Raw genomic sequence first — 27,071 nt, 5'->3', positions numbered from 1 at the left:
ATAAAGCGGGCGGGGAGGAAGTGCCGTGTCATCTGTCCTTGTGCCTGAGCCCTCCATGAGCACAGAGGAAAGGGGTCAGGCGTCCTGCACCCTCGGAAGCTGAAATTTCATTTCGGTGAATATCCTAAGGGTAGTGTCCTAGAAGCGGACCCGGATGCCATGCCTTTGATTTACAGATGGACTCTTCTTGGGAGGAACCAGCCAGCTAGTGAAGGAGGCAGGGGAGGGCAGGGGAAGAGGCATGAGATTTGGCTTTCCCTGAAGTTGGCCACCAGCTCATCCCATGGGGGGAGCTGCAGTGTGAGTTACAACCCGCAGTGACCCGTCGTCAGGTTTTGTTCACCCATATCAGTTAGTCATGGACTGGAGCCAAGGTGCCATTTTCAAGAGCAGTTCTCTGCAGAAGGGCCAATTCTGAATCCTTACCAGTCAGCATCTGTAGCTGCTTAGGGGTGGAATATACCTGTCAGGAAAGGGGGATCGGATGGGGGCGCCAACAGTGTCCACAACAGTGCATTTTACTCTAGCACTTTATTTCATGGATTGTCGTGAACAATCGAGAATTTTTAGACACAACAGTTCAAGAATAAAGGCATTAAGTTGCTGGAGGGGAGGCAGGTAGGGGGATGGGGCATCAGGGTGACGGGCATTAAGGAGGGCACATGATGGGATGAGCACTGGGTGTTGTATGCGACTGACAAATAATTGAACACTAATGACATTGAAACTAATGACATACGATGTGTTGGCTAAATGAATTTAAATTAAAAAAAGAAGAAAGGCATGCTTAAGATTACTGTGAGTTACCCGTTTCCCTGATTGCAAATTAAAATGTACTTGTTCCACATTGTTATAACTAAAAGGATGTTACTTCGAATACCATTTTAGAGACATCATCAAACACATTTTTCCGAAGTTTTTCCTAACCCTAGAAAATAAAAACTTCACATTTTTCATCATGTAAATAGTTTTACATTTTAATTTTTTGATTGCATGAGTAAATTTACCTTTGAAAGATTATTAGTTGTAAGCCACACATTTGTCACATTAGAAAAGTATTTGCAAAGCTACTCTGTGCTGTGCATTCTGGTAGGATCTGGATAGCTGATGATGAACGAGACTGTCTTTCCAAGGAGCTTATGGTTTTGAGCAAAGCCTATAGCCAACGACTGGTAGAAAATGACAGTGTTATGATGATGGACGAGAGAGTTCCATGGGAACATGTAGGAAGAACAGCTCATCCTGGCATAGGAAGGGAGAGAGGGCTTCACCAGGGAGATGTTTAAATCAAGGGACCTGGGAGGGCTGGGCTACTGCGTGAATCTCCCTGCTCAAGCGTCGCTGTGGTGCCATGTTTTAGCCCATCTTTGCAAGCCAGGCAATGCTTAGCCAGGGCTCGGGTCCCCCTTCTCACCTCTTCATCTCAGGGTGAGGAGCAAGGGCAGCAGTTTTGTTTTGTTTTGTTTTAATATATAAAAGCAATAAACTTGGTGAAAAGAAAAACTCTGTAAAATGTCTGCATGTTACAAGGCAAAATGAACGACAGATTCTAGCTTTGTGATCCAGCTTAATCTTGATCAAAGCTCACTGGAGGAACGGTCTTCAACCCATCTCAGCTCAAAGTGTGTTTGCATTTCCCAGAACATTTCTGTACCTATAAATTTTCCATTTCATATATGCTAGCCAATCTGGAAAGATGTGTGCTTGTGCGTTAAGCACCCTCATAAAAAGTGGAAACCCCAAGCACACAATGAAGAATGAATAGCAGGGAATAGAAGTAAGAGATAAGCATAATGTAGACATTCACTTAAGCCGACAAACATATTTTTCAAGAGCCTGAAGTCCGTCACCCACAAAAAGGCATGTTTTAGAACACGAATAACTCCAGACATTTTTCTTTTTCTGAGATTCTCACCTCAACATCTTAATATGCACCCACAACCCACATTAAAAATGAGTTTTGCTCTAAAAACTTGAAGGGATTTTTATAATTTGTTTTTGAAAAGAGGTGGCTATGAGCAAGTTACTAAATTATGGTTGGCTGTGATTTATCATCAAAGGGAAATTAGCCCTAACATTTGCTTTCAAAAATCACTGATATTTGAATGAATACTAAATTTACCTATGGACAAAACTGGCAAAGTACACTGTTTTACAGACATTTAGTTAACCATTCATTAATGTCCATTTTGCCGTTTCCCTTGCCCTGCTTTGGAAAATATATAATATATATACAAATTTCCTGTAGGGTCTTAAAAACTTTACAGTTTCTAAGTTCTGTGCCTCTGGCACTTAGCAGCAGAAACTGATGTGCCCACAGAGAGTGTTGTAATTAAAATTAAAGTCAGAAGCAGAATATTTACGTTTATGCAGCTATCACATGGCGCTCAGAACTCGTGACTCAATCATGATACACACCACCCATGCCTTTTCTGAAGCCTGGAATGGTGAGTCACAGATATTAAGCCCAGATACTGGAACATGCCGATTGTTAATGTCCTCTGACCTCCACCGCGCTCTAAGGTAGAGTGGGCTGTCCATACAGCTGGCGTCCGATGAGTTTGCTTAGAGGAAGCAAACCCAAGCGGTGAGGGTCAGAAAAACACTTGAAGAAACTCCTGCTGGATGATCTCCACCCTGTGGCATGGGTCTGGACTGCTGTGAGCACCAGCAGACATCCCAGCAAGGCAGTCAGCCATGAGAAATAAGGCTGCTACTTGCAGCAAAGGATTACGCCCAACCACCAGAGTAAGAGGCCAAGCACCAACAAGCCACAGACTCTGTAAACACTGGCCCAGGCTCGATACCCAAGATCAGTCCTTATGTGTGGCACCATGTTGAGCCACCCTGGGGAATTTTCAGACACACACACAGTATCTGTGTGTGCCTATAAATAGATATATAAACGTGCACATATTTACATATATATGCACAATACACTTAATATGTCCATACATGTATATATTACATATGTAATTTAATGTATATATATATAGAGAAATACAAACATATTTTTAGTAACCTGAAGTGATGACTTGGGTGAATTAAAGCAGCAGCAAAATGCTGTGCAAGGAATTACTTAGCCATACAATAGGCCTAACCCACTATACTATCCAGTGATTCTAACTCCCAGCTGATTATGAGAAGCATTAAGCTTTTTATTTCTTTTTATTTTTTTTAAAAGATTTTATTTGAGAAACAGAGGTCACAAGTAGGCAGAAAGGCAGGCAGAGAGAGAAAATGGGGGGAAGGAGACTCCGGGCTAAGCAGAAAGCCCAAAGCAGGACTCGATCCCAGAACTCTGAGATCATGACCTGAGCCAAAGGCAGAGGCTTAATCCACTGAGCCACCCAGGCACCTGAGAAGCATTAAGCTTTTTAAAACTACAAATTCCAAAGTCACACCTAATACCTTGCATATCTGATTCTCTGAGGTCGAAGCCCAGGAATTGGTGTGCCCCAAAACAAAGCAAAACTTGGAGTGCCTTGATCCTTTACGTTGGGGAACCACTGGCTTGCAAATATTAAGCATCTGGCCTGACCCTGAAGGATGGCCTGAGACCAGAGAACAAGGCAGATTTAATCCATGCCTTAGGCTCCAACAGGAGTGTCTGTAAACTGGTTAAAACATATTACAAATTCCCTAAGTAACTGCTCTCAACTGTGCCCAGATGTGTCACCATCCAAATAAGTGTGAAAAGTAATCAAAAGCTATTCCTCTGTGGGAACTATCAACTTCTGCTTCACCAAGTAGCCCAAACTGGTTTCTTCCAGCCCCCAAATTCAAGGCAAGATATCTTCCATCCTTTTTATTAAATATCTCGAATTGAAGACTTTCCTACATGAACAAAATCTCCCAGTGACCTTTATGAAACCGAATTTTGTGGAAAGAAAGAGCTCAGTGTTGGAACCAGAGAGATGGACCATAATCCTGGCTCCAACACTTGCTAGCTGAATGGCATTGTGCTGCCCCCCCCTTTTTTTTAAAGCTCCAGATTCTTCATCTATACAGTGGAGTAACAGGGTTTGGCTTTCGTGGTCCTTCTGAAGATTACAGAACATCCATTGTAAAGCACCTGCACTTAGTCAATAATTAGTAATAATGATTCCTGCCATTTTTATTCAGATAAGCTGTGAAGTTCCAATGGTGTATAGTGTCTATCGCTGTGGATGATTTATAAAAACCCATCTAGGCTCACAAGAAGGAAAATCAAATCATCCTCCCCACTAGTTTTGTGATGGCTAAACATTTCCTCTTCTGAATGAGGAAGATACTCAAGGGGGATATTACCTTGAATCTTCGTATTTAACAAAATATTTCCTAGATCAGTCTCTCATCGCTGCTCAACATTGGTGACAGGAATTAAATCCAGATAACTGACTGGAGTTCCACTTCTCAAGGATATTTTAAGTCCAACTCACTTTGATGAAACAGGACATTCATTACAAAAACGGCCTTTGTATGCATTGAACTCAAACCTACATCTAAAGGAAGCATGTTCCAAGTGTCCTTTCAACGTGGAATCCAAGAAAGTTAAACAAAAGCAACAAACCCTTTGCTTTTTCTTCAGGCTTTTTTTTATAGTTCTTTAAAATCTTCTAAGCCATCTTAATATGTCAAGCACAGGCATTATAAAATAGTATACTGTCCTGACTTATGAGGTTCACATTGAAAACAGTGAATAATTAGATAAGCTAAAATTAAATTTTTATATAGAAATTCTTTCTATGAATTTATTCCCTCAGTAACTCTATGGAGTCAAATATTTTTTCTGCTTCACAGATGAGTAAAGTGAGGCTTGGACATAGTAAGCAACCGGTCCAATGTCATTACGGTAAGGGTTCAAACTCAGGCCTGGCTAACAGCCCAAATCTATCATATTCACCACCGGCCCATCCTGCTTTTCACAACCTCGCAAGTTCAGCAGAATTCATATGCAGAAGAATTTTTTTTTTTTTACTATTTCATTTTTTGCAGCTGAGAAAGGAAGGCTGTGGTTATGGCATGGAAATGCAGGGAACAGGAACCTGGGGCAAAGGAAGCTTTCCAAATTCAGTTCATTTGGAATTTAAAAATGAAAACCCTCTGTATTCGGACAATGGAGGAATTACTATCTTCCAGGTGCCATAAAAGCTCTACCTCCTTGTCATTTTTATTTCTTGTCTCTCTGCCGTTTTTATATAACCTTATTAAGAATTGGAAAATAAAAATAATTTTTACAGTTTCTATGTGGAGCGTTTGACAGAAAGCTCATGGTCTTGGACGTCAGCGAACTTCAGAACTGGGAAAGAGGTTGTGTTTTCTATGTTTTCCTCCCTTTTCTGTTCATACCCTCATTTCTTCTGTTTATCATCCCTGCCTTGCCTGTTCTTCCTAGTTTTGCTAAGGACCACCGGATGTCTAGGGTGGAGGCTGAGACCCACCCTTCATCAGAGGAGCTCAAAGATCACAGGAAAGCCCTAGGGTCACAGACACCAAGGAAAGAAGAGGGAGGAAGAAGGGGGAGATGGCAAGACACATAGTGAAAAAGAAAGAGGTGCCCTGAATGTTGTTGGCCAGAATGGTTGAGAATGAAGGTGTCTACACCCAACTGTTGAGTCTTGACTTGGGCTGTTACACATAATTACCTTCTTAAATTTTTTATTTTTTGAATATACAATTTCTTCTCGGCTTTACTGAGAGACCATTGACATATGGTGCCAATGTGCTGATTGGATACATTTATATATTGCAAAATGATCGCCACCATAACCTCCATCACATCACATGGTGACCATTTCTTGTTTGTGGCATGAACATTTGAGACCTCCTCTCTTAGCCATTGTTGCCTTTTAAAATGTGGCCCTGCACCATGTTTTGTCACTTGCCAAGGCTTGTTCAGTGAAGAAGTCCAACTTTTGCTGGACGAGCTGATGGCCCCAGGCCCAGCGCCGAGTATGAGTTGTCTCTAAGAGTCAAAGATTCCCCTTGGGAAAAACCAGAATAAGCCAGGAACATTAGAAAACATGTTCCCTGTTTAAAGAGGAGATGTTTAATCTTTTCCCTTTTATTTTTGCTAAGCTCTCCCTCCTTCCAGGCCAAATTAAGGAGGTAACATTGACGCCAGCTCTAGAAAAGACATGCTAATCTTTCCCTAAGCCGGGAGTGGAGGAGAGGGTGCTACCTCTGGGCTGGGAGTTCTTACTTGTCAACAAGAGAAGACAGAGATGAAAAAGAACGATGGGTGAGCAGGAAGGAGTAGCCCACTGCTCTTCAGCCTGCCTCCCGCTCTCACCTCCGAGATAGTCCAAGGACCGAGAGGCACGTGTTGGAAACCATCAACCAGGTTTATTCCAACTGCTCCCTTCTCTGTCTACAATGGGCTTTCCTCACTCAGGATCAGGGGCCATGAAGGTGAGGCAACAGGAAGTGATTTCAGCTGGTAGTGGAACGAAAGGACAACATAGCTCTGCCTTCCCGATTCCCTGGGCGGTCAAGCCTAACTGGACGGTTTTCTGGAAGTGGCTTTTCAGGCATTTCAGTGGGAAGTCTCAGCATCCAGTGCCTGCTCTATACTGCGGTTGTTATTATTTCCTTTATTTTCTTCTTTGCCTTTTAAAATGGCCAAGGCAGAGGAGGAATAATCATGAAGTTTTGTCCCTAGGACTCTCAGTGACACCTGTCTCCCACTGCCGAGCTACGGAGACCTGCTGTCCCAGAAGGACCTGGCCTTTCATCAAGGTGCTCTGTGTCCTGGATCTGCTGGGACCCCATAAATCTTGACTTGGGACTTCCTACTTTACAATCCTGCTCAGTAACTTATTATTTTAGACCTTTCACTTTCCTTAAGCCCCCATAGATCAGAGCCACCTAAACAACTCTGTTTTCACCCACTTTTCCTTCTTTCTCTGCTGTGTCTGAAGAAGACCCATTTGTTATCCCAGGTTAGGAGTCAAGTTTTTGACACCACCACATCCTTCCATGTCCGATAAGCAGATGGTCTAGGAATTGCCTCCTTAACTATTGAAAGTCTTTCCTCTTCTGGATCCTTCTGCTCTGGAGCATTGGAGAACTCTCTCCAGGCTGAGCCCAGCATACGGCACGTAGTATGTGCTCAATTAAGATAAGTGCTCAACTAATATCTTATTAAATAAGATCTATGCAGCTTCTCCCTCAAGCAGGGCTGCCATGTTGTACAGCTCTAGGGGGCGCCATTATATTTTATTCTTTGTGAATGGCACCCCTTAAAATTCCACACTGAAATACTATTTTCCTTTTCTAAAACAATTGTCACAGAATTGGCACAATATTTTTTAAACATGACACTGCAAAGAACGAGTATCTCCTGAAAGTCAGTAAGTCCATCTGCAACCAAGAATTTTTCAAAATGGAAACTAAACACATTCTGAAAGGTTTTTTTTTGTCTCCAAACTGGGGGAGAAAGGACAAAAAAATCCACATACAGATACCTCATCACTTTATTACAGCTCTAAGACTGTTCGTTCCCTAAAAACATGTCTGAAGAAATAGCAAAATAATTATAAAAAGTCTGTGTTAGTATATAGGTTTTAAAAGAAAAAAAAGAATTTTTCAAAGAAAGAATTCTAAAACCAAATGATTCAAACACCAATCCAATATGTTTGATTTGGGAGTTCTCTGCCAAGACTCATCTCCACGCATAGATAAATCAAGTAATTTCACTGAACCAAATCTTTAGAATTGCCATTTCCAGAGCTTCAGGCATCATGAAAGATTCTAGGTGTGTAACCGAACAGGATCTTAGCCTAAGCCTTTTGCCAAAACATATAAATATTTCTAAATACTCCTTCCACATACACAAGAAACCTACATAAATCTAACTTTACAGTTACATGTACATGATTTACAGACTGAGTAGTTCCATTTAATGGGCAAAGACTAAACTGAGATTTTTAAGCAAATGAAAGTTTGGTGAAAAAAAAAAAAAGAATATGGAAGGAATTTAAGGTCCCATACCTACATTTCTATAGAAAAAACGATCTCCTTATTTTGAGCCATATAGCCACTCTCAGCTAAAGGCAGGTCTTGTTTGAATAGACAAACGAGTCTTCCAGCCACTTGCTATCCCAGTGGGTAAGTTGTAACAAAAATAAGCAGTGCACACCAAATGTGCTGGCCTTCATTGGATTGGACCTAACTGGTTGCCGCTCCATATAATTTTGTCTTGAGGGAAACTGTAGAGCCTCCCATATCCGGAATCAGTGACAGTTAAAAAAAAAAACAAAAAAAGATTAACTTGAATTTGTGTTTACCTGTCTAGTTTCACTCCTTGACAGTCTTCCCAAATTTAAATGTGTGCACGTGTGTGTACACAGATATGCACACACACATTCACACACTGCACTCTACTCCCTAGCCACACTGAACTCTGTGCAATATGGGAAATGGCCCACTTTCTCTTCATTTTCATGCCTTTGTAGATTCTGTTCTCTGCTTGCAATAGCTTTCCTATCCTCATTGCTATCCATATGGATAGGTTAAAAGACATATTAATTGACATATATCAAATAAATGAAGAACACTGTGGATAGTCGTAATGCTTAAGTTTCAACACCTGTGATCCTTGATTTCCTTTGGGTTTGTGCCTAGAAAATTGAAAAAAAAAACCTGGAAAATCTGCTAAACCAATGCACATAATTCAGTGCAAGTTGCATTCTGGTTATAGGAATGTTCAGAAAGAGGTGTCATTAATTTGGGAAGGTTTGATAAAAGTTCTCAGGTTTTGATGAAACTAATGAAGATGAAACTAATGGAAGAGGTCAATGAGGGGAAAGAGACAGGATAGGCAGAATGTAGATAGAAGGAATAATAAGGAAAAAAACATCTAGTTTCACTTCCTTATTTGAAAACTACCAGAAATAAGGAATGTCTTGGTAAGAAATCTAATGCACTAACAACCTTGGGCAGGGCCTTACCCTCTGGCCTGGAGACCCATCGCGTCCTGGTGAACCAATGCCTCCTGGGACACCCTAGGTAGAGCAAGGACCAAAAAAGTTAGAGTCACAGAAATTGGGAATCAATTGCCTTTCTACCCACCTTCCCTGAAATAGATCAAGGGCTCCAAACAATTTAACAGCATAAATGTGAATTCAGAATCCAGAAATGATTTGTATGAAAGAAATGTCCCCCACTGAGACTTGTCCTTGGGAAATTCTATATGACTCTCAGAGGCAACTAAGGTGAATGAATACAGGCTAACAGTCTTTAATACAGAAAACACTTACTGCTAAAATCACAGCTGACTTTAGAAGCTACAGATTTCTTCCCCAAACCCCCCCACCTTGGTAAGGCTCTAAAGCTAAGAGCATTTGGTGGGGGACAGAGAGAGAAGGAGACAGACAATCTTAAGCAGGCTCCATATAAAGCCTGATGTGGGGCTTGATCCCACAACCCTGAGATCCTGACCTGAGCGGAAATCAAGACTTGGACGCTTAACTGACTGAACCACCCAGGTGCCCCAAGGTAAGGTGTTTTTTTGTTTTTTTGTTTGTTTGTTTTAAAGCAGACTAAAAAGTAAAACTCATACCTGTGGGCCAGGAAGGCCAGTCTCTCCTTTTTCTCCTTTAGCACCCGGCATTCCCTGAATAGCCAAAAGCATTCGGGGTTACATTCAGGTAGGGTAAATTCTTCGTCTCTTCTTTCTCTCCACTGACTGTTCTAACATTGTCAACATTAACTTGCTTTCATGCTAACACCCAAACACAGCATGTTTCGCTTCCCACATATGCTACCCCCCATATGTAAGCATGCCTACGGAGCTGAACATTTATACAGTGGAACATTTTAAACACAGAACACAGTCTGATATGGGTGAGCCCATACTGTACATCTGTGGAGGAGAGACTGAATAGTTTGATACTATTGATAGCTCAGATTTTTGAGGTTCACATCTATCTACAATTCTGCTTTTGTTTTGGCTAGAAAGATATAGGAACAGAAAAGCAAACACAGGACCTGGCAGGTAGCAAGACCTTACCAAAGACTTATTAGTAGTAGTACCAATTGAGTCACTGGAATGCTAATGCTTTCTAAACCGTGAAAATAACCCAGAACAGGAAATTTCTCAGTGAGGGAGACAGAGTTATATGCCCAGAAAGATGACTAAAAATGTGATTAAAAGACTTGTTTGCTTCTAATATTAATTTTGGTTTATAGAAATTGGTTTTATTCTTGAAATCTTGATCCCTAGAGGAAGATTAATGAAAATCAGTAAGTGGTATTAAATTTGTTTTCCATGATACAAAGAGCTTTTACAAATAGAGTTGGCTATATAAAATACACTTTCTATAATCCCAAACTCCAGCTAAATGCCCTGTCCTTTGATGCCCATTGAGATAAAAATCATAAATAAATGGCTTCCATCAATCTATATCCATGATTACTACATATCCATAGCAAACAACTTGACTTTGTTATTTTCTAGATTTTATTACATCTGTTAAGGACTTGATCCAACAAGAAAAAGGAAAATAATTGTCATAGCCCCATTTCTCTCCTTAGGCAAATTGCTTATAGATATACCTATTCTGTGTAGATGTAACTATTTGTAAAAACCATCAACGCTTAACAAAAAATTGGCTAATGAATGAACTCATGATCTCTCAGTTAATACTTCCATTTTCAATTCTTTTTTTTTAGGGGTTGAAAGGGACTGAGGCTCATTATATAAAGGGCACAAAAGACAAAAGTTCACTCTTTAGAACTCATGAAAAAGGGATCCCAATAAAATCCACACAAATGTTTACACACTACTCACAGGCATTCCTTGAATGGACAGACCACTTGGTCCTTGGGGTCCAGGGGGGCCCTGGGGTCCTGGAGGGCCTGTGTCACCTCGAGGGCCCTCTGGTCCCTGGAACACAAGAGAAGAAAATCATTCCAGAGGCAAGTTAGATTCTTGGTACTCAAACGGTATTTCTGCTTAGAGCACTTGTAATTTATTTCCTTACAGAAATGTTCCTGAGACACAAAACGCTGATAGGATAGCAAGACAACATGCCTCAGATGGTACACCTCCCAGACAAGATGTCATCAGTAAACCAAAAGGGTAAACACATAGGGGTTGTTGCAACTTTAATTTTTTTCTTCCGTAAATAAGAGGGTTATGCCAACTATGTGAGTAACGAGACCCCCCACACTCCATAACATATCCGAAAGATAGAAAGTACTTCGAGACCACCCTCCTGGTCTGTGGCATGGAGGTTCATCCCATCTGGCTGAACTACATTCTCTCCACCTCCATGCCTGTCAGCCACCCATCTCGGGGGCACTCCTGCGTTACTGAAGACTTTGCACCCAGTCCCTGTTTGCTTCCTCCTCTTGATCCCACCATCCCTTCGTGCCTCTACCTTGTCTGCCTCATGACCTGCCCTCGGGGCACTATTACTTGATTTTTCTCTCAGAATCAGGCACTCCTGTTCTATTAGGAACTCTTATTTCCACAGTTTGGACCTTGTGATTTGGCTAAAGCTCTATCACCTCTGTAATCCTAGTTCCAGAAAAACTACCTCCTCAACTTCTTCTCCTTGTCCTTCTCTCATTCTGGGACTCCAGTGAGAACTAGTAAAAGTTAAGATTTCCAACACCTGGATATCATGTTAAATGTGAAGCTGATGAATCCATTACTTGGGACAAGCAACGCAGAAGAAAAAGTGGGGGCAGATAATGAGCGTAGTCGGTTATGTTTCAAGTTCATGGAGATAACCGTGTAGACACGTCCAACAGTCTGGGGATTGAGAGATGTCTGAGCTGGGATGGATTTTGGAGTTGGGGGAGACGTGTGTGTGGGTGAGGTTTTTACGGAGACTGCTGAGACAGTAGCAGAAGAAACTGGAAAGATGAGATGAAAAGTAGGTAGAAAGGGGAGAAAGAGAAGCCTGAGCAGTGTAGGAAAGGCCAAAGGTAGGGGGGCGAGAATTTCTAATAGGAAGGTGCCCAACCGTATCAAATGCTGTAGAGACCTCATATAAGATAGGAATGAAACTGTAGCCCGTGGATTTGATAACAAGGAGGTAATCGGTGACCTTAATAAGAGCAATTTTACAGGATTCTTACAGGAAGGGAAGTCATATGCAGGTTAAGTACGATTCCGGTTATATGTAAATAGAATTATATACTGTGAACTTCATTGGTTCATGCTTCTTTCATGACTCAGAGTGGTGTTGAGTTTCATACATTTATTTCATGTCTTCATCGTATGTTCCTTTCAACTCCATTGCATGGCTATGCAGAAAATTGTTCATTCACCTATTAATGACCATTTGAACCGTTTCTAATTTTTTGCTATTGTGAATAAAGATGCTACAAACATTTATGTACCAAAACAAAACAAAACTTGGAAGTGAGGATGCAGAAAACAAATGAAAACTATTCTTATAAGAGACATAGTGTAAGAGGAGGAGAGACAGAGGTAGTTAGATTTAAAAAATATGATGGAAGAGACAAACCAGTAATTGATAAATATTAGTTAATAATTATAATCATTTAATCATATATTAATTAAATATTATTAAGGAACTAAGAGTGGAGCAGAAAGGCAGAAGGTATGTGATCTCATTTTATTCTATACAATATGAGCCAAAATGACTTGGAGAGCCCAGCAGCAGGGCGGCTTTAAGATGATTAAGATAATTAATTAAGAAAATTAAGATAATTTAAGATAATTCTTATTATCTGTTTGCTACAATAAAAATATGGACCCACAAAATGGAAAATAACACAGCATGGGCTTTCCATATGGAAGGTATACTTCATCTGTTCCTACACTATCGCGTTGGTAGACATGTGAGGATCCTTTGTCTAACAAGATATTTTCCCAAAATAAGTTATAAAAAATATAAAAATATAAAATATAAAATAAAAATAATATATAAATATATAAAAATATTTACATATTTATAAATATATAATATATAAAATATAATAATAAATATAAATAATATAAATATAAATAAAATAATGAATAAATAATAATAAATAAATAATATAAATATAAATATAAATATAAAAAATAAAAATATAAAAAAATAAGTTATTTTCCTAAAATAACTTCATACTTTTGATTCATCAAAATCATTGTGGAGAAGCAACCACCTCAGTAGTGGTCCTGGAAATGGATTATCAGAGGTAAGAGGTCAATGTTGGGATCATCAAACATCTTTGAACTTCTAACAAGTCTTCATGATCAGAATCATCACTCAGTGAGAATGCTGGAAAAACAATGGGATCCTGCAGGGACCCCAATGGGAGGAGGAAGCCAGAATCTACAGGAGCTCCTGGGCACTGCCCCAAAGTGGGACTGAGGAGGACCTCCTATACTGCTGTCTGAGAAGAGGCTTTTAAATCACTGGCCTTCCTTGTAGGACCAGAAGAGAGAGAGCCAGGTAAGAAACATCAAGTCTATGCCTAAGATATGTGTAACAATCTCAGAAAATTAAACCAACAAAAAAGGAGATATCTCATGATTGGAGTTTTGGGTTGGCTAGGGCCTCCTTATCTTCAGTCTTCTTTCATTTACTTCTTTCCCCTCCCCCCATGTTAGCTTCTACCTTGCTTCATTTGTTTCCAGTAAAAATTTTTTGTTCTCTTCCCCAAGAAAAAATACCATGCAAATTGATTGAGTGACTGTACTGAAGCAGTAAGTCAAGACTACAGGTGGGTGGAGAGGAGATCACGTGGGGCAACAGGTACAAATAAAACGGGGGTCACATCACAGAGGGCCTTGAATGCCGCACCACGGAAGGTGAATTGTATACTCTCTAGGCAATAGCAGCCTATGACTATAGTTTTTAAAAGTATGATATGACACAGCATAACTTTAAAGAAATAAATCTGGGGGCAGATGTAAAGAATCAATCAGAAATTCAAAATCACTGGAGCCAGGAGACCAGTTAGAAGATCTGCCAAAAGCCAGATAGAAGATGGTGAGGCCTGAAATCAATTAGTGGCTGGGCTTCTGCCCATCCCTTAGGGCGCCTTTGTGTAAAATAGGAAAACGTGTGCATGGACATGGCTTGGCAAGGCTTGGTCATCTCTGCTGGTGCCTTTGTGCAGCACATGGCCCACACCAGCACCCGCGGTGGCCCTGGGCAGTGAGAAAGGAAAACAGAGCTGTGTGTTTGATTATATCTAGTGGAGAGGGAGTAGGTCTCTAAAACTTGAGAAATTACCCAGGAGGGAGTGCTGCCTAGTTGTGATTAGATTTTTCTCCTTTACTTTGTTGTAGGTAGAGAAAGAACACTACCTGGGAAACTAAAATACTCAGAACACTGACATTCTATTTTTGACCTCGAAACCAACATTTCTTTTACAAAGTTCTTAAATACTTTTATGAAAAAACAGAAGTCTTTAAGAATAGGGGAAAAGACTTAGACACAACTTTTTGCAAAAACACAAGGGGTTCTAGACTGCAAAGGGTAAACAGTACTGAACTCCAAAATTACATTATTGCTATTTTTGAGAAAGAGATACAGAGAGAACATTACCTTTGGACCCTGTTCACCTCGTTGGCCCTTTGGTCCTCGGAGTCCTGGACCACCCTGGCAAACAGATGTTAAGTATTAGCACAAAGACAAGTCTTAAATAGCATGTTTCATCCATTTTCTTCAATAATATGGATTATGTAATTCTTATTTTGAATAAAGGCCAACTCATTGTGTAATGGTATATGTTCATTATGATCCTTTACTGGAAATCTGCCACCTAGACTCACCTCTTCCTGCAGATGATTTCATAGTTTGAGAAGGCTTTCTATGCCAAATCCTTTCAAATTAAAAAAAGCTATGGTCTTTTGAAATTTAGTGTGTAAGACTACTACTATTAATAGATGCAAATAAAATACACTGTTAATCTAAAATTGTGTGTCTTATACCACAACTTTGTGATTACTCTTTTAAATTATAAAAAGAATATAAAAATAGTAACAATTTAATTTTATTTACACCATAAAAGAGGCTAATCAGCGTTACTGGAACTTCAGTTTTTTGCATTCTCTGTAATATTTTTGCTTTATTAATGCACCACCTGCACAATTACTTAATATCATTTTCTTTATCTAGAAAAAATGTACATACATAATACATATCTATGTATATGTATATGTATTCTTGGGAACATATTCTTTGTATATATGTGCATAAAAATATATGTGTATACACTGAATATTTTCCAACTGACTATTTAAATCTAATCTTAAAAGCAAATATTTTGGCACTATAGTTAATTGAAAAATGTATTACTTATTAAGAATAGAAGGTAAACTTAAAAGTCACATATTGCATGGAATACTGGGTATTGTACATAAACAATGAATTCTGGTACACTGAAAAGAAATTTAAAAAAATAAAATAAAAAAATACTATAATGTTATAATGTTTCAATTCAGCTAGATTTTGTTTCTATTGAAGTCTGTGAGCCATGGGCTTGTTCTTTGTTAAAAAGATTAAGCAACACCCAAAGAACAAATAATCCAATCAAGAAATGGGCAGAGGACATGAACAGACATTTCTGCAAAGAAGACATCCAGATGGCCAACAGACACATGAAAAAATGATCCACATCACTTGTCATCAGGGAAATACAAATCAAAACCACAATGAGATACCACCTCACACCAGTCAGAATGGCTAAAATGAACAAGTCAGGAAATGACAGATGCTGGCGAGGATGCGGAGAAAGGGGAACCCTCCTACACTGTTGGTGGGAATGCAAGCTCGTGCAACCACTCTGGAAAACAGCATGGAATTTCCTCAAAAAATTGAATATAGAGCTACCCTATGACCCAGCAATTGCACTACTGGGTGTTTACCCAAAGATACAAACATAGTGATCTGAAGGGGCATGTGCACCCGAATGTTTATAGCAGCAATGTCCACAATAGCCAAACTATGGAAAGAACCTAGATGTCCATCAACAGATGAATGGATAAAGAAGTTGTGGTATATATACACAATGGAATACTATGCAGCAATCAAAAGAAATGAAATCTTGCCATTTGCAATGATGTGGATGGAGCTAGAGGGTATTATGCTTAGCGAAATAAGTCAATCAGAGAAAGACAACTATCATATAATCTCCCTGATATGAGGAAGTGGTGATGCAACATGGGGGGCTTGGGGGGTAGGAAAAGAATAAATGAAACAAGATGGGATTGGGAGGGAGACAAACCATAAGAGACTCTTAATCTTACAAAACAAACTGAGGGTTGCTGGGGGGAAGGGGGTTTGGGAGAGGGTGGTGGGGTTATGGACATTGAAGAGGGTATGTGCTATAGTGAGTGCTGCGAAGTGTGTAAACCTGGTGATTCACAGACCTGTACCTCTGGGGCTAAAAATACATTATATGTTTATTAAAAAAAGAAATAAATAACCAAATCCAAAAAAAAAAAAAAAGATGAGTAACTATTTGTACCAGACTGAGAATATCTCTTTTACCTGAGCAGAAGGATTAAAAGCTCATTGAAAATGTAATAGTTTGGGGTGCCTGGGTGGCTCAGTTGTTAAGCATCTGTCTCTGGCTCAGGTCATGATCCCAGGGTTCTGAGATCGAGCCCCGTATTGGGCTCCCTGCTCAGCAGGAAGCCTGCTTCTCCCTCTTCCAACCCCCCTGCTTGTGGTCCCTCTCTTGCTGCCTCTCTCTCTCTCTGTCAAATAAATAAATAAAATCTTAAAAAAAAAAAGAAAATGGAATAGCTTTCTCAGTGTGTGTTTCCAATTTATTTCCTGCTACATACAGGACCCTGAAAAGCATTTTGTGTACCATCAGCAAAACACTCGCATGAGTGGGAAAAGACTGGATCCGGTGATCTCGAAGGTTTCTTCCAGCTTGTTTTAGACACTTAAATTCATTCCCCTGCCCAATACCTTGTTGCTTATCTTCCAGGATTTCATTTATTTTTTTTTAAGATTTTATTTATTTGAGAGAGAGCACAAACAGGGGAAGGGCAGAGGGAGAGGGAGAAGAAGCCTTCCTGCTAAGCAGGGAGCCCAATGTGGGGCTCGATCCCAGAACCCTGAGATCATGACCTGAGCTGAAGGCAGATGCTTAACCACTGAGCCATCTGGGTGCCCCTCCTCTAGACTTTTAAAATACAATTATAAAACTGCATTTTCTGCATATATGTACCTATAGAAAATATTACCTGTAGTATTATTGTGCTATTATATGATGTATTATAAATTACATATGTGACATCACACTTTTTACATAGTTCTAAGTTTTTTAAACTTAATATATTTTAGAGATTCTTTTCTGTGATGTAACATGATTTAACTTGTAACAGTATAACAAGAACATTGTTAACTTAATAACAAATTATTGGATTATACAGTTGTTTGTTTAACCATTATTCATGACTGGAAACATAGGGTTTGCTTGCACATTTTTTTTTGTTTATTTTTTTAAAAGACTTTTGTTTATTTGAGAGAGAGAGAGAGCACGCACAAGCAGGAGGAGGAGCAGAGGGAGAAGGAAAGGCAGATAACTCTTGAACAGGGAGCCCGATGTGGGGCTTGATCCCAGAACCCTTGGATAGTGACCCGAGCCAAACGCAGAAGCTTAACCGATTGAGCCACCCAGATGCCCTTTTTTTTTTCCCCTTTTGCTGTTTAAACACTTCTGTAGTTAACATCCTTACACAGCCCTCAAGCACAAACTTTAATATTTAAGTACAAATGTTAATATTTAGGATATCAACAAGTAGAATTATAAATGAAATTTGGTGCGTAGGCCAATATATTGTCAAACTCCAAAAAGCTGTGCCAGTTTACTCATCTACCAAGAGTTTAAGAAGGTTGCTACTTCTCTAAACCTTAGTCACCACTTGATCTTGAAAGGGAGCACAATTTGTCACCTCACAGTGTGCCCCTTTGGCAGAAGAATTATTTCAGCCTGATTATTTAAGAAACTGCAGACACAGGAGAAGCCCTGAAAAGGAAAAACCGAGTAAAAGTTTTATAGGAGACATTTACATTTATGAGGGATGCCCCCGTTTGTAAAGGTGTCTCCCTCTCTGTACCAAAGAAAGGGAGAAACTAGAGAAATCTCTAGAAACCTACTTAAGAAAAAGGCAGAGACTGGGAACTGCATAACAGCCTCTTCCTCCTCAAACTGACTCCCTACCCTTGCAATTTTTTTTTTTTTTTTTTTTTTGGTCTTAAGCTTAAGATGATATTTAAAGTGATGGCTTCAGCCACTTTGGGGAGTTACTCAGTTCTCCTGGGTATCTCCAATGTATACAGGAAGTACACGTGTTATTAAACGCCTGATTGTTTCTCTTCTGTTAATCTTTTTATTAAAAGGGGTATCTTAGTCAAGAACCCAGAAGAGTAGAGGGAAAATTATTTTTCCTCCCCCATCATGTTGTCAAACTTTACATTTTTACCAAACTAACTGGTGAAAACAATATTTTACTCTTATTTTAATTTTCATTTCTCTTAACACTATGCTAATGGGCATCACTTATAACTTTTGCCCATTGGCATTTCATCTTGATGCAACTACTAATTTCTATACCTTACTCAGTTTTCTAATGGGTTGCATTTTTTCTTCTCTTTAATGTGTAGAAATTACTTAAATATTTGGATTCCATACCTTTTGCTGCTATGTGGCATGCAAATATTTTTCCTCAGAGTGGCAGACACTCTTGGTTCGCTACCAAACAGTCTTTTCGGACTCCCTTCTCTATTTTATTTTTCCTACTACAAAGGCTGAAAAAGACGGATTTGCTTGCCCCACCTTCTTTGCAACCAGGAATGGGCACATTAACCACTTTGGGCCAATGTCATCAAGAGGCCACAAGCCTTTAGAAAGGAAAGGGGAGGCTGGGACAAGCCTGGGGGACCATCTACCTCTAAATCTTTTGTTGAGCAAACAATAAATACTTAAATGTCCCAATGGTTTACCCTACTGTGCCAGTCAAACTTTCTGTTCCTTGCAGCAAGCTCAGGCCTTCCCAATTAATATATCATTCTGGCACAAACTCTTTACCTTTCCCTGTGCATCTTTAATGATTGGTATTTAACTGCAGGTTTTGTTCAGATGTGACAATTTGGCTCGCAACTACGCATGCCACAGGCATCTTGTCTAAAAGCCTGGAACCTTTTATATTTGTAACTTGTTTTGCACCTTATCCTTAATCTTCAACACTGAGCACATGACAAGAATTCAATACAGTTTTGTGGATGTTAACTTCCATCCTTTTTTTTTTAAAAAAATATTTTATTTATTTATTTATCTGACACAGAGAGATCACAAGTAGGCAGAGAGGCAGGCAGAGAGAGAGAGAGAGGAGGAAGCAGACTCCTAGCAGAACAGAGAGCCCAACGCAGGACTCGATCTCATGACCTCGAGACCATGACCTGAGCTGAACCAGAGGCCCAACCCACTGAGACACCCAGGTGCCCCATCCGTTTAATAAGAAAGTGTTAGTTTAGGCAAAGGGAATATGGTTCATTCACCCATGACTTCCTACAGTTCTTTTGTAGCTTTATTGGCACAAAACACCCACGTATAAATTCTTGAATGAGAAAATAATCACAACTATGTTAAATCATTAGTCAGGGTTTACTTCATATTGTTTGGGATACCATTTCTTGAAGAGTTTATTATACTTTAAATATTTGAAAATTTCAATAGCTTTTCCCCTATTTTATATCTTTCTCTCTAAGCCAGAGCTCAACCCTTCTCTTTCACTTCTCTGCTGCTTTTTTGTCCTTACAAAGTCTGACTCTTAGGTCATATGTAAATATTTTACAACCTGTTCCAGCAGTATTGCAGATGAAAACACTTGAAAACCCCTCCAGCTAATAAAGCTTATTAATGCTGCTTAAAATAAAATAAACATTATTATAATTAAGAACTGAATGCATAAATACCAGAAATGAAGAAACAAAAGCCAGAGAAGCAAGCATGTGGACAGAGACTGCCTTGGGAGAAGATGGAGAAAATCGTTCAGGATTGCTGCAAAGTCTGTATGTTAGAGTCTATGCAAAGCAAGGAAATGTGAACTCAGTGGGAGCAGAGCGGAAAATGAAATGTTCTTTAAAGCTGAGGAACTTGAAAAGTTTCACTGTGAATTGGGGGAGGGGGGACAATAAAAAATAGCAGGTGGAGGACCAAGATGTTGCTTCCAATGCAGCTTTGGGAGGAGTAGGAAATGTCTTTGTTAACTAACATTACCCAGAAGCTGATTCTCCCACAATCCAGGGATCATTGCTCGTCAGAAGCAAACAACGTCTAGGTGGATTTCAGTTGGCTCTCTACCCAGGAGCTTAGCAGAAGCGGCACAGATATTCTTTGAAGGAATATAGCCCCAAACTGGCTCACAATATCCCCCGAGATAAAATTTCACATAATACAAGCTCAAATATATACCCTCCCAAATCACACAATACATATGGAAACAAGATAATGTAACGCCAGCAGAAAAGAAAAATGGCAGACTCAGAACCACATACAATGCAGATATTGAGATGATGAGATAAAAAAAGAAACTTTGTTTAAAATATTGAAAAAAATAGTTTTGAAGTATTACAAAAGAAGAAAGGGTATAGAAATGCCCAGAAGTTCTGAAAAGGAACCAAATTTAACTTCTAGCTTTGCTCTACATAATCATAAAAATCAGAAATACAATGGATAGGTTAATAGCTTATTAAACATAGCTAAAGGTAGAATACACTAGAAACTAATTTGGAAGAAATCACACAGAAGAAAGCTGGAGAGAAAAGCAGAAATAAAAAAGGTTAAGAAACATTGAAAGTAAAAAAGTCTATCAGTTGAATTTTAGAAAAACATAATGGTGATGATAGGAAAGAAGCAATATTTGAGGAGACAGTGACTAAGAAAACTCCAAATTTAACGAGAAACATTGCCATTCAAACTCATGAAGTCGTAAGTTTTCCAAAATGGCAGATCATCTACATTAAAACCCAGAGCACACTGTGGCCAAACTTCAGATCACTAAAGACAAAGGGATCTTGAAAATAAGATCTTCCCGTTTATTAGTTTGGAAAGTTGTCTCACTGCTTTAATTAAGGCCAATATTAACCTCATTGTTCTCTTATATTAAAATTGGAGCTGATAACTGGTTTGGTGTTATAGAGTATCTTTACCACATATGACAATGTGGAAACTCAGTTGCTTCCATTTTATTACTCTGCTGTGTGCTAGGACACTGCTTATCAAAGTGAACCATTACCACATGTTCCTAGAGTAATATGTTGAGCGAGGTGAGAAGAGATAAGGAAGTAATTTCGTTTTCACTTAAGAACAACATCTAGGTTGGTTGCATATTGCTTTTCTCTCACTGGCCAGATCTTGGTCAGAAGGTGATACCTACTTACAGATGCTAGGAAGTCAAGTCGCCAGCTGAAGGCCATGTGTTTAGCTAAAACTCAGGGGCAACTAATGTCAGGGGTACAATCAACAATCTCTATAACAAACATCAAAACTATCTTTTGATAATATGAAATGAAAATATGATAATATTTTGTGATGAACAAAAATTGAAAATTTTCTATCAATAGTCTCCTTAAAAGAACATCCTGGGGCACCTGGGTGGCACAGTTGGTTAAGTGTCTGAGTCTTGGTTTCGGCTTCAAGGTCACGATCTCAGAGTTGTGAGACAGAGCCCCAAGGAGGGTTCTGAACTCAGTGGGAGTCTGCTTGAGATTCTTTCTCCCCCTCTCTCTGCCCCTCCCCCTGCTTGCTTGCACTCTTTCTCTAGAAAAGAAGGAAGGAAGGAAGGAAGGAAGGAAGGAAAGAAAGAAAGAAAGAAAGAAAGAAAGAAAGAAAGGAAGAAAGAAAGAAAGAAACATCAAAAGGGTGTATTCCAGGAGAAATAAAAATGATACCAGAAGATTTTGTGAGCAAAGGAATAGCAAGTATGGAGGCAAGTCTTAACACATAGTAATTTATACCAAGTACTAATAAAATGTCTAGTTTATGATGTTAAAAAACATACTAAAATACTAGATAGCCAACAGTGCATAAATTATAAAAAAGATGATCGAAGAGAAAAATATTCCAAGAATATCATATCTATTGAAATATGGGTGAAAATCTTAATTCTTTTTAGACTTTGTCAAGCTAAATATGTTTGTTAAAATCTCTTGGTTGACCATTAAAAGAACAGGTACAGATTTCCAAATTAGTGGAGGGGAGAAGAACAGAATAAAAAACCAAAAAGCCAGAGAGTGTAAATGAGTAGATAAAGCCTCGACCAACCAAGAAAGGCACATATATATCATGTGGGACAAATAGAAAGCAAAAATTAAGGTGATGGATATAAGAATATTAGCCCAAAGAGGTTAATTGTCACAAACAATAGAATGAATGGACTAAACTCTAAAAAAAAAAAAAAAAAATTGCAAAACCAGATTGAAAACAACACCTAGCCATATACTATTTAAACAGAACACATCTCAAACATAAAGACAACAGAAAGGCTGAAAACTAAAAGGATGAAGAAGAGGAGGGGCATTAAGGAGGGCACGTGATGCGATGAGTGCTGGGTGCTACGTGCAGCTGATGAATTACTGAGCTCTACCTCTGAAACTAATGATGTACTCTCTGTTGGCTAACTGAATTCAAATAAAAATATATATACGTGTATCAAGAAAATAATCCGAAAGACAATGTTGATATGGCAAGTCACTAGCAAGATGAAGGTTTTCAATTTTTTGAACCCTGGAACACAATCTCCAGATATACAACGCAGAATTACAAACCAAATTGGACAGATTGAAATTGAAGTAGAAGATTTTTAATATCTGTCTCAGCAATTGAAAGATAAAGAATTAATGCAGATAAAGAAAATTCTAACAACACAATTTACAGTTTGATTTACTGGATATTTATGTTTAGAATTCTAAACTCCACAATTAGAAAACACATACTCTTCTAAAGCATACATGGAACAGCTGTAAAACTTGGCAAAAGGTCACAAAGCAAATGCCAAAGAATCAATAAATGTCCAAAAATTGGTACCCTGCAGACTATCTTCCATAAAAAAGTAAAATAAAATTAATACAAGAAAAAAAATTAAGATTGCACATACTATCGGAAACTTAAAAAGACACTTCTAAGTGAACCATGGCTACAAAGAAGGAAAACATAAAAAATGATAGCTCACAGAAATATTAAATTTAACTACACCGGCATTAAAATTTCTAGACAATAAAAACTCCTATAAACAACAACAAGCCAGCCACAGGCCAGGAAATGACATTTGTAAACCATATCATTAATAAAGGATTCGTGTCCAGAATATATAAAACCACTTAGAAAGTAAAATCAAAAAATCTCTGTACCACAAAATCCTAGAAAAGTTTATAAACAAGTATTTATATAGAAAGGAATCCAAATGACTCAGAGGCAAACGAAAAATTGCTCCATCCTACTAGCACAAAGGGAAATTCTTATTTAAAATAACAATCACAGGGGCGCCTGGGTGGCTCAGTCAGTTGACTCTTGACTTCAGCTGGGGTCATGATTTCTGGGTCTTGAGATCAAGCCCCAAGTTTGGTCCTGTGCTGGGCATGGAGTCTGCTTAAGATTCTCTCTCTCTCCCTCTGCCCCCCCCCCAACTTATTCTCTCTCTTTTTCTCTCAAGAAAAATAAATGAATGAATAAAATGAAACAACAACCACAGGGTTTTATACCCATCAGATAAGTAAAAGCTCTTAAATCTGGCAAGACCACTATGCTGGTGAGATGCAGGGAAACCAGACCCTTTTCTAGAGTCTGTGGAGAGGATACTTGGACAACTATATAGAAAGGCAATTAGTGGTTTCTTCGTGAGGCTGAAGATACTCCTTATCTTTTAACAAATCTGATCCTCAGTGTAACCATAAGAGCACTCATGTTTGCAGAGACATAAAAGGATGTCCACTATAATAATAGTGTAATAGGGAAGTTCTCCACAGTCATGGGTCAATAATCTCTAGTTTATGTAACGGAATAATGCGCATTACCTCTGATAAAGTTCAAAGACATACCGTTATTTTTTTTTTTAAAGTTATATTTATTTATTTGAGAGAGAAAGCACATGAACACAGAAGAGACCACACAGGGCTCGATCTCATAACTCTGAGGTCATGAGATGAGCTGAAACCAAGAGTCAGGTGCTTAATTGACTGTGCCACCCAGGTGCCCCTCAAAGACATACTTTTGGGTTGAAAAAAAAAATCAAGCTATACACAATTGAAAGCAAATCTGTGTTTCCAATTCCAAGATTAAACTAAAGGCAAATCCTTAGATTTGACTGATATTTCATAATGCACAGAACACTTATATGTATATTATCTTATGTATTCCTCAGAAAGACAGAGAGGTGTAAGTTCGTTTACATATGTGGAGAAATGGAGGTTTGCAGCAGTTCAGAGACTTGTCTAGTCTTAAGAGCTAAATTTAATGCTTTTACCATGACTCCACTTTGGCTTCTTTGGAATAAAGAGTCTTCTGTTCAAAAAAAAAAAAAAAAAGGAGTTGGGTTCTACATCTACACTTGAAAGAATGTTCTACATGCCAAAGGCAAAGGAGAGGCTGCTGGGATAAATTTCAGACACATCAGCAAGCAGGTTCTCTTCCTTTTTGTCAGTTCAGGAAATGTGGTACATTTCTGAGTGGGGGGGCCAACTTAGAGTGAACCTTCATGCTGCCTGTGTGGTCTACTGCACGTAGTGGGCGGGCCCACCTGCCTCCCGCAGCCAGTGTCCAAGGCCTGGTAGGACATCAGAATATTCCTCCTGCAAGGTCTGGATTTCTTTATTTGCTTGTACTTCTTCTCCCTGTTTTCTCTGTCTTTCTGCCTTGGTCCATTTGCCCTTTCCTAACCATAGACCCACTATATCACCTTAAGGAAACACCCATACCCCCAGGTTAACAGGTCAGATCGAAAATGTCACTTAAACACATTAAATGGAAAGATCCATTGTGGTAAATTCAAAGAGCCAGGTAGTGCAATTATATACATTTTATATTTTACAAATATTTTCTTTCTCTCTCTCCCTCCCTCCTTCCTTGCTGCTCCTTATCTCTGCCCCCACAGGGCCAATCTCCCTCTCTTCCCATTTTGCAGGAAGTTTCCATCAGTAGTGGAGAACTTCATGATCAGATAGGGTATTTTTCCTGGTGAAATCCTTCCTTCATGTATCAATTTTAACACGTAATAGGCAAAGGGAGGGTACGTAAATCTTACAGGTGCAAGTAGAGAGCCAACGTTTGAAACATTCACACTGAACATAGACCACAGGACTTTAAAGGGAACATTTTGAAATATGTAACAATTTGAAAGACAGTATAATATAGAGGTCAAAGAACATCATATATAGGGATCATAGAGATCTGGATTTAAAAAGAAGCCGTGTTCTTTAAGCAAGTTTCTTTCTTTCTTTCTTTCTTTAAGATTTTATTTATTTATTTGACAGAGAGATGGAGACAGCCAGAGAGCAAAAGTGTGTGTGTGTGTGTGGGGGGCACAGATGGAGAGGAAGCAGGCTCCCTGCTGAGCAAGGGGCCTGATATGGGGCTTGGATCCCAGGACCTTGGGAACATAACCTGAGCCAAAGGCAGACACTTAACCACTGAGCCACACAGGCACCCCACTTTAGGCAAGTTTCTTAACATCTCTCTGCTTTGGTTTGCTCATAGGACTAAGTACGTGTTTAGCACAGGGACAAGCACATATTAGACACACAACAAGTGATAACTATGAATATTTTTAAAGAACATTTAAGTCTGAACGAAGCAAGACTTACTGGTGGGCCTGCTGGCCCTAGAGTCCCCGTATTGACTTCAGAACAGGAGCAGGAATGCGGTAGCTCTGGGCAGGTCTCCTCATCTCTCTGAAGAGAGAAAAGAAAAATAGCACAACTGTTACTTATTTATTTGACAGAGACATGGAGACAGCCAGAGAGCAAAAGTGTGTGTATGTGTCGGGGGGGAGCAAATGGCTATACAATGGCTCAAAGAAAACACTTCGATTTAGAACACTAAAAAAAAAAAAAAAAAAAAAAAACCCCAAAAACAAACAAAAACAAAAACAAAACAAAACAAAAAGCCACTCAAGTGAACATTGGTGTGGAAAGCCAAAGAATATTCTTGCCCACAAAATATTTTCCTTAAAGAAAAATGAATGAGTGTCTGGTGAATCACTGATAATCATTGTTACCAAAGGATGTTGATAAAATTAGTTCAGGGATGGAGGTGAAGAAAGGAAGGCAGAAGCGGGTGTAAAAGAGATTCTGATGACAATTTTATTCAGTTTGAGAAGGAGTACTCTGTGAACTAAAGGTCTTGAAAACCATCTTACTTCTATTTCAAAGGATTAAAAAAAAAACAAGTTGGAATAGTCAACTGCATCTGAAACACATAAAACAAAATAAAAACAGTGGTTCAACCCATCGTCAAGTACCTGCAGCAACTTCCCTTACGACTCACGTTCTGTGGTTGAACGTAAGGAAACACCACCGTAGCCACCTAAAGCTGTGGGATAAGAGCTCATTTTCCTTCTCTTGTCCAATTTTGTGGCCACATGACATTACAAGATAGATAATGAACATCGGGCTGGACGTCTCTGGGTATGTTACTGGGATACGAAGACAGAGCGCCAGCCAAGAGCGATCACAGTTTGTGACCAGCCCATTCGAAGCTCTGGCCAAAAAGGAGTCTGTACCAGGACAAGAAACTGCAGAAGATCATAGGGTCCACTGGTCCTGTTGGGCAGGGGGAAAATAAGCTTCACTTCTTAAGACTCTGGAGGAAAAGTAAAGCTGAACTGAATAGAGGACGGTTGATAATTAAAGGATCAAGTGGAAAATAATCTCCATCTCTGAAATGTTCACAACAGGAACCAGAAAATGTTGAGCAGGAGGCCCAGGTATCCTGTATATACTTTTCTCTGATGTTGGACAATAGTCAAGGCTTTCTTTCAGCTCATTATAGGAAACCCCCCTGCTAACACATCTGGCCTGATATCTGGATAGCTGGAGTGGAAAAAGTATCCTCAAAGAGCCTCTGAATAAGGCTGACACCAGGTCTCCTGTGACTAGAGGCTC

General features: G+C 39.2%; 1 protein-coding gene across 2 annotated transcripts in view; it reads right to left on the bottom strand.

Annotated features, from left to right (window-relative positions):
- Positions 1–27,071, bottom strand: part of COL14A1 (collagen type XIV alpha 1 chain) — a 216,362-nt gene that overhangs the window by 40,137 nt on the left and 149,154 nt on the right. For both annotated transcript variants that reach the window (XM_032316061.1, XM_032316062.1), the window contains exons 36-40: positions 25,773–25,859; positions 14,502–14,555; positions 10,775–10,870; positions 9,545–9,598; positions 8,934–8,987 (exon numbers count right to left, since the gene is read on the bottom strand). In XM_032316061.1, the coding sequence (XP_032171952.1) occupies positions 8,934–8,987; positions 9,545–9,598; positions 10,775–10,870; positions 14,502–14,555; positions 25,773–25,859 (345 nt within the window). The remainder of the gene's footprint in view (positions 1–8,933; positions 8,988–9,544; positions 9,599–10,774; positions 10,871–14,501; positions 14,556–25,772; positions 25,860–27,071) is intronic.

This window comes from Mustela erminea, chromosome 16 (assembly GCF_009829155.1).
Source record: "Mustela erminea isolate mMusErm1 chromosome 16, mMusErm1.Pri, whole genome shotgun sequence".
Taxonomy (NCBI): Eukaryota; Metazoa; Chordata; class Mammalia; order Carnivora; family Mustelidae; genus Mustela; species Mustela erminea.
Note: the sequence above shows the minus strand (reverse complement) of the source record. Positions and strands in the feature narration are given on the sequence as shown.